The following is a 19158-nucleotide window of genomic DNA, read 5'->3' as shown; positions in this document are numbered from 1 at the left end:
ACACATCGTAGGTGTGGCTTGTAAAATGTGACGTCACATTTTACAGATTCTGCGAACAGCTTGTTTTGAGACACTGCTTATGATTTATGGGGATTAAAAAAAGGAGTGGGTGGATTTTTATGATTATAGGGTGGTTGTGTACACACACTGCCAACACACATTATGTACCAACAACACGTAAAAGTTAATTTTGCATAATCGGTCCCCTTTAAGTCTCTAACTGAATACAGGTCGCATACCTGTAACTTTCACCTAATACTAGAAATTACACAAAATGGCTTTCCCAAATGAAACGAGCTTTATCTAGCAACCTTCTCTAGAATAGTCACCTGCTCCGATTTACAAAACAAATCCGATTTGAAATACAGTCACCCAGTACCCCGTGATGTTTAAAAGTGGAGAAGCAGACCGTCTGAGAGTCCCATGTGAGATGAGATGGAATGGAATGCTATTCACCATGATCTGCACCTGGCCGTTCTTGCAGGAGTCTGGAGAGTTTTCACTGTCGTCTTTGCACCCACCCATCCTGCAGCGCACTGCATCCTGTACCTGAGGTGGGAAGACATGGGATACAACCAGAGTGACTCGCAGAGATCGTTTAAATCTAAAAACTAGGGAATAATAATATAAAGCAAACAAACAAATATGACATCATCATTATTTCAAGCCTTTCTAGGGCTGTTCATAACAGCAAAATATGGTTGCCAGTCCTGTTTCTGTTCATACACAGCTCAGGTATGAAAGAGAGCTGGACCATATTATATAACAAAAGTTACCCAATAAAATTTAAGGAGGCATTTTTAAACATTTTTAAAGCGAGTACAGTTAGTATGCGCATGAATGAAACCACAGTTGACAGCTGTCCATCAAGCGTGTTCTTTGCTGGTGTCAATCACTAATGTTAGAGTTGTCAGCCTCTCCCGGTTTCTGAAAAATGGCAGAAAATGAGGTATTGTGTGGTCGAAGAGCGAAAACAAAAGAAGGTTCCGGCAGAGGGAATACTAAGAAAAGAAAACAGGAACGTTGTCAACACAGATCCGAGAAGATAAAGAAACAGTGCGAGTGTCCTAAAATGCAGACTAAAACATTTTAAAATGAGTATTAAATATTATAATAGATATTTTTCTATCTTTCATTTTGGTTCTAGATTTTTTTTTATTATTATACTCAATCACCGTATAACATGTAGACTGTTAGTGATTCTGAAGACGGTGACATCATTATTAGAAAAAAAGAATAGGAGGGGTGAATATCCATCCTGTGTGAATGCTAACATGAAACTAATAATGATAGCAAATATCCTAAAGACACTAGCAGCTTCTTTATCTCTTCTTTATCTATCAGTTTAATCTAGTTATTGTAGTAATCTACAGAGGGTGTCTGTATGTGAGTTCTCATAAAACTTTGATGTTATTTTATATTCCTGAGTGAAAAACATTGCAGTGAGCCTGTTTGCATTTCCACAGGAGTTTACATAACTGCAGACGCACCGGCTCTACAACAATAGAGAGGAAGACACTCCCTTTAATCAAAAAAAAAAAAGAAAAGAAAAGAAAAAAAGACAATGTGATAGGCTGTTTCCCCTGACGACAGTGTAGCCGTAGCAACGGGATGCCACTTATTTGCATACAGATTTATGGCCAAAACGCCTACGGAATGACCAAGTGAAATCACAGTGTTTCCTAACTGGGAAGATCAGAGCTTTTTTTTTTTTTTTGCCAACAAAAGACATAACAGATATAACCGAGATTTTCTTAGACTGTCTGGAGGCCCCTCTCAGCTGAATCAATCACACTAGGACAGAGCTAAATACAGATATAAACTGAGAATGATTGCTCGAAAAGAGTGTACAAATATTTCTTTATTGCACTAAATTAGCATATAAAAATGATTTCTATGAAAGATCATGCTGCTGGAAATTCATCTTAAATTTTAAAATACATTCAAATAGAAAACTATAGTGATTTAAAATATTAATCATATTTCACAATATTCCTGTTTTTAATGTATTTTGCTTGAACTCAGACATGATCTAGACAAAATCCCATCTAAAGTGTTCACTGGAGACATATTTGAGACGTTCATTCTACAACATGTTGTACATGTCCCAAGAGGTTGATCTGCCACAACCTTTACGGTTTGCAAAGGTTACGCGCTGAACAAATGACACTTTAATCTACTTGCGTCCTCCGAATAGCATCAAGCATATTCTGTTGAAACACTTTATTTATTGACTGCACATTCTCTGCACTGTTTAGTAAATCCCTTCTCTTTCTATTCAACTGAGCATGAGTTATCATGCTGCAACACTATTCAGCCGCCTAGACCAGAATCTGTAATCAGTCTGCTCCCCTCCCCGCAACTAAAATTACGATGTGCAGAAACGCTAGGCTGTTTCGCAAGACAGAGCGGGAGACGGTCTCATTCTCAGAGCTTGTTTATGGATGACTGTCTGCCGAGACAAAGCTGCAGACGTATCAGAATGACACCCGATGGCATGGCTTCTAGACTCTCTCTATCTTCATAAACGCATGAGAACAAACTATTCCCACAAACATCCTCCTCTCATTAGCCTGTGCTAATCATCAATGCGGCCTTTCCATTGTTGACTCTTCCATTTCAAAGTGTACTTCGCACATCAAACTGCATCTAGCGCAAGGATCCGGTGCACAAACTACATTCCACTCTCTTGTTTTGCTGAAGCTATTAGGGATTACATCAAAGCTTGCCAGGGATTTTCATATATTTACAAAAATAATACCAGGATTTATTTTACTCTAATCCTTCAGTTTTGCGATATTGATTTAACATATACGGCTTAGCGATTTAGAACTGATTTTTTCTCTCCCTCCTTAAACTCCAGCAGCATATTTTGATTTACCCGGTGTGTGAAAGTCAGCCAAGATTCAGTACATGCTGGAGAGTTGAAACTGTCACATCTTGGCTACAGACCCACAACAATGTGACTATAGTTTGATCCATCAGTTGATTTATTTATGGCCGGTCAGAGTAAACCATTATTACGTGAAAGCAGGCCATGCTATTTCAAAAAACTGATTGCATCAATGGTCCAAGCCAAGATTTATTCCTAAGTGGGCATTAAAATAATGGACTGAAATAAAAGTACTATTTAAATACACCTCTGACTGTCCTCTAAGACTGGCAGTATAAAAGTGAAACTTTTATTTCTAATTGTTATAAGATATATATATATATTGTTATGGCCAATCATATGCACATAATATTGTTATCTAAAATAGTGTTTCTCAAACTCTTTGATGCCAGAGGCTCAGAATCTCTAAATATGCAATAATGAGCTCAGTCTGCAGGTAGAGATGGAGCCGGCAAGAGAAAAGGTGAAGACTGGGGAGCAACGGCGCTGTTTGGACAACATGATTTTGATGACTTCATTAAGTTTTGTTTTATAGAAAACTATTTTTAAAAGATTTTCGTTTTGTATAAATTGTATCTTAATTTTGATCAATGTTTTATCAATCAATTGCCCATATTTAATAAATAATAAGCAAATATATATAGCAGACAATGTAATAAGGCGATCTTGCATTGCATGTGAACTGGAGTGTGCCGAAACTCAGTTTGACCCTCACAGATTTGAGAAATATAGGCTATTTATTACAGCAAGCTTGAAATGTCCACTTTTAACCGAAAATATTAAAACCAAAATAAATAGGCTACTCTCTGATTATGCAATCAATATAAAATATGCATTTTTCTCTGGTGTTCATGGCGAGTCCGCATCGTCAACTTCATCTTTGCATTGACACAGAAAACACTAGTTTATTACTAACCATCTTATCAAAGTGTTTTCAAGTGTCAAGAACAGTAGTGAAAAGTATTATCAAGAAATTTCTAAGAGACCCACATAGTGGAGAACAGAGGCAGGAAGTGCAAGATTTCAAAAACTTGAAAAGGGCATCTTTTTCGCTGTGGGTGATGACCCTGTATAGAAGTTACCCACCCAAGACAATTCTGACCCAGTAAAAACACTTGGACTTATTAAGAACTTTATCTTTTATAATTGTGACTCTTCTTAGAATTTCTACACAGATAACTGGATCATTGCCGGTTGCATCACTGATGTTGCCCACTGACCTCTCGGCGCATGGCACAGTGCACTGTGATGATGACGAATCCCTGGACTGAGTCAAAGACGGCAAAGAGCACCTGGAAGAGGGTTGATCGGCGGTCTGTGATGGCCAGCACAGCTGACATCCATGTGAGTGCCAACAGAGGGAGAACCACACAAGAGCTCCATAACGACGCCCTGTGCAGAAAGAACACAGAGCAACATGCAGTTCATCCTCCATGCAGCGAGGTGGCGACATCACTGCACCTGGAATCATTAGCAATCAGATATTATCATGATTTGAGTTGAGTTATGGGGGTGTTGATGAGGTTTAGAAACCAGCTCTGCACCACAGGCATTTAACTGAGTGTCAATACAGCGCAAATGTACTGTACAGTAATAAATGTTTATAATAAATAAATGTACAGTAATTAGAAACCTGATATCACAGACCTAGTGACTGCTACATTTTATTTATGCAACATGGTATTGAAAGAGTATTTCAAAAAAGAAAAGAAAAACTGTAGCAGATTTCCAATTTACAGATAATTTTTTTTAAAGAAAATTGTATATAATTATTTTAGATTGTAAGTATCCCATAAATCAATAAAATCATAATAATATTATGATTATGATATCAAAATAAAACTCAGTAATGTATGTATTTTGTAATTTATTGCTGTTTTATATTTTATTCATAGTATATTGAATTAATATACCAAGTTAAAATATCAACACTTAAAACAAATAAATAAATAAATAAATAAATATATATATATATATATATATATATATATATATATATATATATATATATATATATATATATATATATATATATTACATAAAATTTAAAATTTAAAATTTTTATTTAATGTATTTTCACAAAATTAATGACATTTCACAAATATTTTTGATTAATTAAATGCATCTTATAAATGAATAAAATCAATAATATCAAATTCTGTAGTTTATTTATTTTTTCAATTTACTGTTGTTTGAAATTCAGTCCATTGTGTATTACATTACTAAGTTAACAGTAACACTTTTTTAAAAAACACTTTTTAAAACATTTTGCATTTACATTTCCTCCATATGTAGCAGATTTACAAGTTTTTTTTTTGTATTTATTTATTTATTTTTTATAATTTGATGATTTTATCTTGCAGGAAACTAATTTTAAAATGGACCATTTTCATAAGGGAATGACAACGTGATCATGCAGAAGACATAATAATACTAATACTAATACTAATAATCATTTTCTTTTTTCCTTCAATGAACAGATACATAGTCAATCCAGTTAGGACACACACTCACTTTATTTGCAAAACAGTCAAAATATTGCTGTTCATAATGCTGAGCGCACATACTAACATGCCCTGATGAATTTCCAACATGTTGCTAATCCTACCGGAGTGTTTTGGTTCTGCATCACGCAGAGCCTATTTAGATAAATATCAGGTGTCAGTAAGGACTGTCCGCCTGAGCTCAGCCAAGCAAGGGCTCACCGCAGCTGGGCATCAATTTAACATCTTCACGCTGCACTGACTCAGTCTCCTGCATATGACTGCGATGGGATGGACATTAGCAATGAGACAGAGGAAGAGATTTGCTTCTATGCAAATCTTCAGTGTGATTTCTAATGCTCATGTAAGAACAATGCAGACAAGATTGGGCTGGTAAACGTGAAACAGTGTGCCCTCCCCTAACTAACTGTGGAGAAAGAGCGTGGGGTTGGGATGGAGCAGGAACACCGACATCAAAGAAAATGAGGCAATTGGTGGGATTATGTGAACATAGTCCTCCAAACTTCCTTTTGGAAGTCCTCTTTATTAAATTCTATGAATGGAAGTTGTTTTATGGCACCACATACACATGCCCCATATTTATACTCAGATAGCGGAGACAGAAAAGCAGACAACAAGGACAAGATGAGGAAAAACAAAATGACAAAGAGAAAAAGGAACAGAGAAGCGATATCATTCATTTCATTATCATTTCAATGACATGACTCCCTCCAGCAAATAGCAGAGAAGAGTCCAATTTATCCAAAGCCAAAAGAGTCAGAGGTGGCCCTTGATCCACGCTCTGGTTCTTTACCTCTTCAAAGAGCACTACCCTCCATGTTTGTGTGTATGTGCATGTATTTGTGTTTTCGAAATGGCTGTCAATTTAACACATTCCTTTTACTTAACAATAATAATAATAATAATAATAATAATAATAATAATAATAATAATAATAATAATAATAATAATAATAATAATACATTTTAATTAATTTATTAATGATATATACAAATATAATTAATATTTAATAAAATGACAGGTTTTTTATTTATTTTTGTATTTTTATTTTTTGCATGGATTTTCCTATCATTAGAGCAATTTGGTACAGTAAGTACCACTTCCATGCTTTTGCAAAATAAATAAATAAATCATTTTACGTTTTTGTCTAATTTTAGAGTTTAAGTATTTTTAAATCCTTGAAATAAGATACAAAGCAATATAAATACTTTTAGTAAGTGTAGTTCATCTTACAAATATTTTCTTTAAAAAAAAATTCTATTCCACTGGTAAACTTCCTCTTTTTTATGTAAACACGTGCTAGACAGACATCTTTGATCACTGCGTTTGTGTCTTGCATATGACACGGTGTCCTAAAAATGCTCAAAATTAAAAAAAGATACACTTAAAAAAAAAAAAAAAAAAAACGCATCTCGAGAACTTGTGTTTTTCCCCTTCCACCGCCAACACCTTGCATTTTTTTTAAACGAAACCGTTTTCTGTGTTAAAGGGCCCTAAGTCTGTCTTGGACACTTTTATAATTCAAAATACATTGCACTGAACAGTGGTTTATGTACACTTATATTTGACAGATAAACAATATATTGATTTCCAAAGCCATCTTTGCTATATCTTTTTAATGATTTGCAAAAGAAAATTATGTAGTCTGCAGACAGGAGGGTGGCTCTTTGAAGAGTTTCTGTTTCTTACTGTCAGTGTTGGGCTCTACAGATAGAAAAAGAGAGAAAAGAAAGCCACAGAGAAAGAAAGAAAGAGATAAAGAGAGAATATGGAATGAGACTAACATGGCACTGCTGGCGGTAGAGCTGGACAGGGCGGTACTGGAGATCACGCCGCACTTGGAGCATTTCAGGAGCAGCCTGTTACGCGCTTCCAACGGCGGACTTCAGGACCCAATACAGACACACACACACACACACGCACGCACACACACACACACACATTTATATATATATATATATATATATATATATATATATATATATATATATATATATATATATATATATATATATATATATATATATATTCATACGGGAATATATAGAAGTAGGGAGGTAAAGAGGAATATATATAAAAAAAAAAAAAAAAAAAAAAAAAAACTCATAAATATCCATCCACACACACACACAAACGCCACAAAGGTAAAAGGTTTGAATGTAGGATGTAGGGGAATTGATAATGGAGTGATAATGACAAAACACACACATAAGGAAAGGGAACACAAAATACAAAATAGAGAGGAAAAAAGAAAGAGAAAGAGAAAATTAAAGTAATGCCAAGAAAACAGCATCAAGCAATGATCAACAGCAATGACAGTGAGATCTGTAATGAATGTCACAGCGTGAAAGTAGCTCGCGTGTGTGTGAACGAGAGAGAGAGACGATGATGGCAGGAAAATGAGAAAATGGAGAGAAACACAGTAGAATGCGACCACAGATCATTAACAATCAGCAGATGAGGCAGATGGGAGCTGCAAAGACTAACCTACTTCAGCTGCTCGCTGAAGTGTGTGAGTGTATTAGAGGAGTATTTGTGTGTGAAAACAGGAGAACGGCTGCTGTGGAGAGAAGAATAGTCTCTCGCTGTCGACACACACACACACACACACCTGATACCACCCATGACCCCCTGATTTATGTAAACATTGTTAGAAAGCAGATCAGCATGTCCAGGTTGGTCTCCCTCAGGTCATTAACCAGGAAGTTCAGTTTTTAATGAACCCTGTTACAATCCCCTTCAGCTTTACGAGTAAGAGTCTGAGATGCAAAAGTGGCACAAAAAATGTAAAGGACATTTAATATATTTTTTTTTAAATCAGGAAAAATGGATTATGTATGTGTGAATGTGAATACAAATGTATTTTGTCTTGTGCCACTGGGATATTTTCCCACTTTGTTTTAAGTGAAGAAATGTTTAAATTAAGTGAGATTTATGCTAAAACCAACTGAATTGGAAAAATACAAGTTACACCTATATTCGTGATATATTCTTAGAAATTACTGACGTCTTGGAAAATTGCATTTTTTTGGTAAATTATTCTTGTTTTAAGGACCAGGCTGGGACTTTACATTGACTACATTGTTACAAAAATAATAATACAAATAAATAAATAAAACTATTTCACATGAATTCTGTTCTTTTGAACTTTCAATACATCATAGAATCCAATTGTATACATTGCTGTCTTGGTGCCAGCCAATCACTGCATTGCTGATCATGGTTTCAAGTATGGCTATATCTACCCTTTTTAATGAACATGACAACAGAAAGTCATTTTAGACAACATAATCTAGACATTTTCTTATAATCTGCTAACTTGTTTGAAGAGCCAAATTATCTAGAGATCAGTTATCAGGATTAAAACATCTGTCAAATCATCTCAGATGTATTAAGCAAGGTGTGAAGAACAGACCCCAGCACTTCAGCATTGATAATAACAATAAATTTGAAATTAAGACAAACATTTTGTTTTGGCTAAATGGAATTCATTTGTCCAGTGCTTTATGGCTTTAGTGAACAGACATCCTACACATGACCCAAACTCGACAGTTAATTAAACTCGCTTAACTGTATGGAGAGTAAATAAAATACGCAAAATCAGTACATGCATATACTTTATCTCATTTGGTTTTAATTTAGTGTGGGTTCTGATATGCTGATTTAAAGTGTAAAGTCATGTCACATACTTGGAGAAGGTGCTCTGAATATCAGAAATATGGAAATGAAGGGCACTCGGGATCAGCCATTAAGAGAAGAAGCAGCTTATTACAACTGTGGACTTGTGTTTCATTTACACACACAGCCTTAAAACACAGAAAGCATGATGCTAAATTTAGTTTAGTATTTAATTTACTAAAAAAGACTGTTCAGGAAATATGTCCACCACCTCAATAATAATAATGATAATAATAATAAAGGATTGTGAATAAAATATGATTAAGGTTTCTTGCTAAGGGGGTTTTGCACTTATTGCACTTATTGCTTATTGGCCCACTTCCAATGATCTGATACTGTGGTCTCTAGATATGGCCTGGGTCCCTCCTTGAGGTCTATTTTATCGCCCACCAGGTGTAGTCAGATTGCTTTAAAAATTAGTTGGACATGAGGTAACATTCATGCACAAAGTCCTAAAACCTACTGTAAATATGAGCAATGAACAATGATGTTTGCTGAACTAAAAAATCATTGCAGAAGCATATGCACTGTATGTGAAAGACAGCATGAGACAGTGTGTGAATATGAAAATGAATGAATTTAAACTCTAGGGCATTTTTATATCAAAGCCACTATCTTAAAAATCCCATAGTTAGCCATTGCAACTCCCAATATGCATAAATCTCCGTTCTACATAAACATTACAGAAGAAAAAGGTGGAAAAAAGACAAATCAATTAGGGCAAAATTGCAGAATGTACTCTTGCCTGGAGGGATTACAAATAGCCAGTCATTGGATTAGCTCAGATCTCTGATTAGCCTCTCATTCAATTAGTAAGACCCACAGTTTCCTGCCAAGACGTCGGTATGGTGGTCCACCAAAGCAATGCCACATATCTAAATGACAGTTTTACAGCGTACACTCAATGCGGAGAGGCTATTGGTAGCTATTAGATGCACTAATTCAGTTGCACTGTGAGCATTAAGGCTGCCTCATGCCTTCAGTATAGAACTAGTGAAAACATGTTCATGCATGACAATGAGCTTGACAGGAGTTGAACCGTGAGCTCATTTTAAACAATGTAGAGCACTTATCTTTGCTTAAAAATGGGGGTTTCTGATGTAGCGTTAGTTTAATTAAAGACGAAGGGCTGGGGGAATGCTCTTGAAGTTCCCAGGTAGGGGATTCATGGAGCGCAATGGGAATATTCAATCTCTCAGTGCGATTTAGCCTCTCGTTTGAGGTGAGGGATGTGGCGGTCCACTCATTAACACAAGTGTTTAATGGATCGCTCTGCTTTGTGTCCAATCAAACAAAGGCAAAACAGAACAAACGTTTTAAAAGCACAAGGGCTCTTTGATCCTGTCAGTATATGCAGTTACATGAACAATGAATATACACTTAGCTAATGACAGAGCTATCAGAGGACTAGACTGAGGTTAGCGGGCCAGCAAATCAATACAAGTCCATTAATGAAGCTGTCATATCTTGGCTTTCAGTCTGATGTTTTTCAACTTTTAGTGGGTGTGTGTGTGTGTGTGTTTGTTTGTGTGAGAGCGAGAGATAGAAAATGAGTGACAGAATGAGAAAGAGAGAGAGAGTGCATGGGTAATTTATTTCACCCATACAAATACTTGACAAGATATTTTCAAACCTCCGGCTAGTGGTAAATGAGTGACTTGGTACAAATCCAGAAATAGATGAGTATCACATAGTCATCATTTTGCCCTTCACTTACCCTGCTCTCTGCTTCTTGGATTTGTCTGAGATACCATCTCTAGACATGAGCTTGTTGAAGACCACTATCCCAATCAGCATGTTCACCTGCAGGAAAGAGATAGAAGGTGTGTTATTTGTTTTGTTAGAACCATCATGATTCATGTGGTGAGAGCAGTGTTGTTTGTTAGCAAAAGGGTACTGCTCCATTCAGAACTGAAACAAGGATGCCTTTTAAACTCAAACAGACAGACAGACAGACAGACAGACAGGCAGACAGACAGACAGACAGGCAGACAGACAGACAGACAGACAGACAGGCAGGCAGGCAGACAGACAGACAGACAGACAGGCAGACAGACAGACAGGCAGACAGACAGACAGACAGACAGGCAGACAGACAGGCAGGCAGGCAGACAGACAGGCAGGCAGACAGACAGGCAGGCAGGCAGGCAGGCAGACAGGCAGGCAGGCAGACAGGCAGGCAGGCAGGCAGGCAGACAGACAGACAGGCAGGCAGACAGGCAGGCAGACAGACAGACAGACAGACAGACAGACAGACAGACAGACAGGCAGGCAGACAGGCAGGCAGGCAGGCAGACAGACAGGCAGACAGGCAGACAGACAGACAGACAGACAGACAGGCAGACAGACAGACAGACAGGCAGACAGGCAGGCAGACAGACAGACAGACAGACAGACAGACAGACAGACAGACAGACAGACAGACAGACAGACAGACAGATAGATAGATAGATAGATAGATAGATAGATAGATAGATAGATAGATAGATAGATAGATAGATAGATAGATAGATATAATGAAAGACAGACAGACAGACATAAATCTAAGTGGAATAAAATTATTTAGTACTTTTGGCCAGAATTTGATATAGATAAACTCAGGGTAGTGTGAAAATAAAGCATTGTTGCATGGTGACATTTAGCCCTGGAGCATTTATAGCAGTGGCTCTCTAACAGCGTGTGACAGGTGTTGTAGATTTAAGTCTGGAAGCAAATGAGCAGGTGGGATAATGAAGGAACAGTAATGCCCCCATGTCTCTCACCCACTCTCTCTCTCTCAGCAGATTGTTGTCCAGTCCGCTTCAGCCAGCTGCCCACTGGACAGCACTGAAGAGGAGCTTAGACAAAGGCCATGGAAAGACCACACACACACACACACACACACACACACACACACGCACACACACACACACACACACGTGCTACTGACACAGGATTTGAGCCAAGCCTATACTCTTTATCTTGTATTACAACAGGAGGGCATATGGTTGTAGGTCACAAGACTGACAATCTCTTCCTGTTAACTGACACCTGACTGCTTTGCACCAGCACATGAACAGTGACTACAGCAGCTGCATTCAACTTTGTTAAAGCAGCAGTTTATTGCACAAAAAAACAACAACAACAACAACAACAAAAAAAAAAAACAGCTGTACTGGATTTGATTTGAAACCCATAATAACATGCATTTAGTACAATGTTGTTATGATGCTTACACTGCTAAGCTTAAGTGGAACACATACTGTACAGTCCCTCCAGAAAAACGCAGATTTTTTGGTGATTGTTGCGGGAAAAAAATCCTTGATTTTGCGGTACGTTTTCTAAAAAAATGCGATGGAATATGCGGGATATTTTTGCAATTTTATGCAATGAAATTGTGTGAACTTGCAAAAACTGCAGTTTGATGAAAAAGAGAAAAAAAGGTGATTCCTCCAACACCTTTTTCTCATTAGGCTACTACCTTAATTAATTATTACCTCCTATGATAAGCAAGCATACTAAATCACAGAATATTTAAGTTGCAATCTCTTACTGCAACGTAAATTATTTTACATACTACTAATATAATTACAACTGTAAGTTTTTGGTACTGTTCTGTAACAAAAAAAGTGCAATCTTACAACTGTAAAGTTGCATCAACTTCTGAATGAAACTACAACAGTGTTAGTAGCCTAGTGAGAAGGGTGTGGGGGGAATCACCTTTTTTTCTCTATTTCATCAGTTTTCGCAAGTTCTTGCAATATAATTTGGCTCCACTGTCATGTAACAAATCGGGAAACTGCTTCGCGCTTTCTTTTGAGCTTATTTTTGTTGGCAAATAAGAATGATTTGCACGCTTCAAGTTTCACCCTGGTTTCACCACGGGGTTTGCAGATGATGTTCACATCACGTAATTACGTCACTTCATAAGATTCCCATGGCAATCGGAGGAAAATGGCGCTTAACGCGTGTGAAGTAAACATTTTTCAACTTTCTGCTAATATATATGTGAGTTTTTTTGCAACGAAAATACAGGGATTATGAAATCATGCCAGCCCCGCATATTTTGCTTTCGGAAATCTGCAATTTATGTGGCAAAAGAGCGGTGTATTTGAAAAAAATAAATATGCGGCCTTTGGCTGATTATGCATTAAATCAGGCGATCGCATAATCGCGTTTTTCTGGAGGGACTGACTGTAGGTAATATTAAGTTAATACTGTAGGTTAACATTTAGATTTGTAAGAAAAAAAATGGTAACACTATAATACATTTAATTATGGACAAGTTAATTTACAGCTATCATTTAAATGTTTGGGGTTAGTAAGATTTCTGTTTAAAAAAGCCTCTTATGCTCACCTAAGCTGCATTTATTTGATAAAAAATATAGTAAAAAGACTAATATTAAATAGTATTTCAGTTTAAAATAACTGTTTTCTATTTTAATATTTTAAGATGTATTTTTTATATAAATTTAGCACTTTACTTAATTCTTCAGTGTCATATTATCAAGATATTATTGTGATCCACAGCTGTGTTTTTGTTTAGTGATAGTTGCTCATGAGTCCCTTGTTGGTCCTGAACAGTTGAACAGTTGAATAGCTGTCTGCTATTCTTCAAAAACATCCCTCATGTCCCACACATTTTTTGTTTTCCAGCATTTTTGTGTATTTGAACCCTTTCCAACAATGACTGTAGGATTCTGAGATCGATCTGAGGACAACTGAGGGACTCATGTGCAGCTATTACAAAAGGTTCAGACACTTACTGATGCTCCAGAAGGAAAAACAATGCATTAAGAGCCAGGGGTTTAAACTTTTAATGAGAATTGAGATGTGTAAATATTTCTTATTTTGCCTAAACATCATATTTTTTTTTTTCATTTAGTCCTGCCCTTCAGAGACTAGATAATTATATAGTTACATGTTTTCCAGAAGTCAAAATAATTTAAATTAACCCTGATCTTCAAATTCAAAATGTTTTCACCTACCAGCTCTTAATGCATTGTTTCTCCTTACTGACCCCAGAGTTTTGAATGGTACTGCATTTTGTTCATAATACATTTACCGCAATTTGTATTCATTTATCAACATTTTATAAATTAGATGTTGAGATAAATAAATAAATAAATAAATACTCTAAAAGTATTATTCATTGTTAATTCATGTTAGCTTTTCTGTTAAGTAATGTTTTACCCAAGTGTTATTGAAAAATATATTTTGAGATGAAACAATAATCATCTGGACCCAAAAAAGACCCCTGTTGAAAAACCCTGCACTGAATGAACACTCAGCCTGTTCATTCTGCTTTGGAGAGCATACCAAGTCCACCATCCAACCTACCAAGTCTAACATGTTTACGAGTGCTGTTGGTATTCCCATCATGCGAGGCGCTAGCTTAGACAATAGGTCTTCCGTTTTACTATTTGCTAGAGGCAAGATTAATTATTTTTCCATTAATTAGATTTGCCTCTCCAAGGAGGGAGCCAGCATCTCCAGATGCCCAAATCTCATTTGCAGTTGTTTGTTTGAGTGGGCCGCTTCACGACACCACCAAGAAACAAACAACGCAAATCACATCTGACCATGAAAAACAATGCAAACATCTCACAGAAAACACACAGCACCTGAAACTGGGGCTTGTGGATGATACACACACACACACACACACACACACACACACACACACACACTTTGGTTGCTTTGGGCTAAGCTCATCAAGTTCACTCGTGAATTTTAACCTGACACACACTGATGAAAAATACACACATTTGAAATGAGGCAGGCCTCAACTCTAATCTCATTCGTGATTTTTCTCTTCGACTGCCGGCCTGATATATTTAAAATGCATATTAAAGTGGGTGGAGCTCATGTTGGTTAAATCTAGCCAATGAAAATGCAGAAAGTCTGAAACCTACCAGTACAATGACAGCAGCGGGGCCGACAAATGCATACAGCAGCCCTCCTTCCAGAGACAACCAACAACTGAAGATGAGAGAAAGAAAGAGATACAGTGAAATATAAACACTGCAAACCACACGCCAGAGTTGAGAAAATCTTCATCTTACTACTTGATTACTGGAAATGTCATATTGTTAAAGTGCTTTCATTGCAGAGACCAAATAAAAGACAGATACAGATATTGCCTGTTAAAATTCTTCACAAACATGCAGCTTAACAAAAGCTGGAAGGTCATACTTTATAGATGAGCATTTTTAATCATGATTTTAATAGAGCTATTTCAATATTTGCAAATGTTCTGGTCAAGTGCAATCAAACAGATTTCAATTTATTTTGTATTCTGGAGTCCTTGTGAAATGTCCTCTGCGAAAAGATCATAGACGTATGCTCTCAATCATGCATACGTCTGTAGAGAAGAGAGCCTGTGAAGTAAGCAGGCTGTTACTGAGCCCGGCGGTGAGGTTATCTGAGGCTGCTGACTTCTTGGCAGTGTTTCCAAAATGTGTCCTTTGGTTTGAGGGGAATCCATGTGTCAGACGTATCCAGTTAATGCGCTCAAAGGCCACCATTGTTTTCAGCTTTTAGTCAGGGAGCCCCCTGGTTGAAATCAATTGCTTAGCAGTGCAGTAAAGACAGAAACCATTATATACAGAGCAGCAGAAAATGGCCACCACTTTGTGGGAATCCATATGAACAGAGGAAGTAAAAGACTTTCTGAGGACTCTCTGACCCTAGATTATTGTTAAAAATAATTCCAAAGTAGAAGGCCAACATTAGGCAGCATACACTCACAAAAACACCACATTTCTTGTGTTTGTCTGTGCATCAAAGATGAAATCATATCCGTTGGTAAAACCTTGGCTATTTTGGATTTCAAATATATATATTTTGGTCACACTTCGACACATTACACTTTGGTCCAATTCAGTTTTTACCTAAAATAAAACTAAAATAAAAATAAAAAAATAAATCCTGATTTGCTCCTTTGTTAAGTTTAGATACTGTGTAAGATTAGGGATGTAGAATATGGTCATGCAGAATATCTCTATACTTAACTATAACCTATTATTTGTTCATTATTCTCTTGAAATGAAAATTATGATATTTTGATAAAAAAAAAAAAAAAAAAAAATTATATATATATATATATATATATATATATATATATATATATATATATATATATATATATATATATATATATATATATATATATATCAAATTCATCTTTCTTAGAATTGTGAAATTCTATATAATGGAATAAAATGTGTCGTATATATTGCAATAAATGTAAAACGCGATTTTCTTCAGTTTCACTTACAATATTTTTTTAGGCTTGTCATTTATGCTAAATGTTTATTTTATTATTCTTGTTCTGCTCTGAATACTAGTAAATTTTAAAGGGTCTATGTCACGATGTGGGAAGATTTGCATAACACCGCCCAAATGTTCATGCAAAGAAAGAAGCCATAACTTTGATTCTAGCTGTTGCCTCTGGTGCCATGTTATGAAGATGCTGTTTCGTTTGTTAAAGAGAAAACACTTTGTTTGGCCTTCCAAAAGAGAACCCAACTAGAATGGAGGACATTTTCCTGATCCTGGTAGAGTAGAATACAATTCTGTTGTAGAATACAACGCGAGTTTTGAGCAGTGTAGAGTAGAGCTTGTTGTTTGTCGTTTCTCAGAGCACAAATGCAGACATGGGTTTATGTCTAAGCGGTGCGATGCAACACAACGTGTAAAAATACAGTATAAGTCATTATAATCAGTAATTATGTCCCCACTGGATGAAAAACAGCTTGTTTGTTATGGGTTTTATTGTTTTTGGTCTTGTTGCGTTACATCACGCGAGCACACCTCACTTCTCAGACCGATGAGCCTTGTAAAAAACAGTGTGTTTCAGAAAGCCGAGTCATATGAGAATAATTTACAGTATGTGGAAAATTATGTTTTTTTTTTTTAACCTTAATCTGCTTAAACACATTTCATTACACCAAATACACAAAATAATGTTCTTTTTAGCAACATATGACCCCTTTAAATTATTCATTTTGTAGTGAGGGGAATTCAATGCATTTTTATAGTGGTTGTTTTGTTTTATTTACCAGTATTTTACATTATGCTGAATGTAACTTACAGAAAATCCAAAATTACCCACTACCCATTTTACCAAATACTCTGTGATCATACAAAATTACTATACTATATAAATATATTGATGTATTTTAGATGTACTGTAGGTACTTCTGTATTTATTTTAACATCCAGAGACTTGACTTAATCTTGACATACTGTAACCCTCAAAACAGAACCAGAACAATGTTTTAATGTTACATATATGCGTTCTTTGAGAAACTGTGCTGCATCAGTGATACTTACTAACTTGGCGTGCCGTAACCTCTGGCCCGGGTAAAACCCACAGATACAGCGACCACAAGGGCTGGAAGACCTGAAAGATAAAGCTTATGATAAGAAAAGAGGGAAAATACAACCCACTGAAATTGAAAAGTTTTTTAAATTAGTATTTTAATGCAAAATGTAGTGGCAAAGTTGATTGAATTTATTCACTAATAAAGAATATTGAGTTGAAATTCTGAAAAAAATAAAAATAAAATTGGCAATTTGAATATTGACATGCAGTGAAAGTTAAGAGATTTTATACATTTAGCCTGCAAGATAAAATTGCACACCACGTATAATAACAGAGGACAAGCACTGCTAAAAGGAAAGTTATGAACAGAAAATGCGACCTAGAATTTTTTATTTTTTCAGAACCATTAATGGCAAATGGCCAGAGGCTGGAGGGGAAGTTAGCTGAAGTAATCTCCTCTCACACTGGTGACTTTCTGTAGCTTGTGCCCTTTTCATGGACAAATGCACATGGCATACAGGTACACCATTCCCCCTGTGCGCAGTGCCCTCCCAGACCCCAGACAAGCTACTTTAGCAGAGAGCAATTCCCATGGGTCTCAGTGTATGTATCTTTTTTCAGGAGGCCGAAGAGTAGCAGTGTAAACGTTCCTGTCTGTGTTCTCTAAAAGCGCTCCACAGGGCAAGTACACAGAGCAAGCACTGTGACCCTCTTATAGAAAAACTGAGAATGCTAGCTGAAACCAAAAAGCTTTAATGACGTATAGTATAATGACATTAAATGCACATTACTGTGTTTTGCTTCAGGAGTTAGTTTTCAAATGCATATGTTTCAAATGTTTCAGTTCAGAATTCCAAGGGCACAAAGTGTAAAATAACATGGTCAGTACAGCCAATTTGTTTTAATTAAAGAGCAGGTCATATGGGCTTTTGAAAAATATATCTTTGGCAATTTATAACATAGCAATTAAAATTGAAACAATCTGCAAAGGTGTTAATCAAAAAAATGCATGATAAATAAAGATGTTTTCTCTCAAAAGAGAAAGAAGGTTCGGAATCGCCTAAACAAGTCATCATATTTTCAAATCTTTTGCCTGTAACCAGTATATGTCACTTGGTAACACATTTGCATAATCCCCGCCTGCCCACAAAATACAAACAGAGTCTGACCTGCCCATAAACACTTCTGTTATTAGTGTGTTTACATCAAGATGAGATAACTCTGTGTTCAAGGATACCACAGAAATACAATTCAAACTTTTTGTTGTGTGCTGTCATTTAACTGAGGACTGCTTCTCTATTCTTGGCTTTTCATCTTTGTTGGCTTCTAATCTTCTTTTTTTTTTTGACTAACAAGCATCTCCAAACCACAACCTGTAAGTACGATTGATAGGTTGTGTGTACAATATCAACTGAGCGCTCAAAATGTCAAATTTTTGTGCCAATGTGTGATGTATACCTAGTGCAGCTTTAGGTTTCCATGTAAAGCACGGTATTACTATTATTCTTACTGAAGTAGTTCTGATAATTCGCTGTGAACCTAAGAATGTGTCGATTTATGTAGACTGACATTGCTCTAATTACTTTATGTAAAAATAAAGAATGTAGTGAAGCACACATTTTATAATCATATTGAAATTTCCTGTTTATTTTGCTGCACTGGCAGTTATAGGGTTAATGCGGGAGATACGAACGGATGTTAGGCTGGTCCACCTGTGATACAGCTGTCCTGGATTATAAATTAAGACAGCGTCTTTTGTCTGTTGTTCTTAGAAT

The 19158-nt window shown here is 36.2% G+C and overlaps 1 protein-coding gene across 10 annotated transcripts in view; it reads right to left on the bottom strand.

The window, feature by feature from the left end:
- adgrb2 (adhesion G protein-coupled receptor B2) overlaps nucleotides 1-19158 on the bottom strand; it is a 254928-nt gene that overhangs the window by 21325 nt on the left and 214445 nt on the right. For 7 of the 10 annotated variants that reach the window (XM_026288827.1, XM_026288830.1, XM_026288831.1 and 4 more), the window contains exons 20-25: nucleotides 17392-17461; nucleotides 14970-15036; nucleotides 10793-10878; nucleotides 7182-7280; nucleotides 4114-4285; nucleotides 457-549 (exon numbers count right to left, since the gene is read on the bottom strand). In XM_026288827.1, the coding sequence (XP_026144612.1) occupies nucleotides 457-549; nucleotides 4114-4285; nucleotides 7182-7280; nucleotides 10793-10878; nucleotides 14970-15036; nucleotides 17392-17461 (587 nt within the window). The remainder of the gene's footprint in view (nucleotides 1-456; nucleotides 550-4113; nucleotides 4286-7181; nucleotides 7281-10792; nucleotides 10879-14969; nucleotides 15037-17391; nucleotides 17462-19158) is intronic. The other 3 variants (XM_026288832.1, XM_026288829.1, XM_026288835.1) reach the window with 2 other exon arrangements.

This window comes from Carassius auratus, chromosome 19 (assembly GCF_003368295.1).
Source record: "Carassius auratus strain Wakin chromosome 19, ASM336829v1, whole genome shotgun sequence".
Lineage (NCBI taxonomy): Eukaryota > Metazoa > Chordata > Actinopteri > Cypriniformes > Cyprinidae > Carassius > Carassius auratus.
The sequence above is the reverse complement of the archived record's forward strand: the minus strand, read 5'-3'. Positions and strand labels throughout refer to the sequence as shown.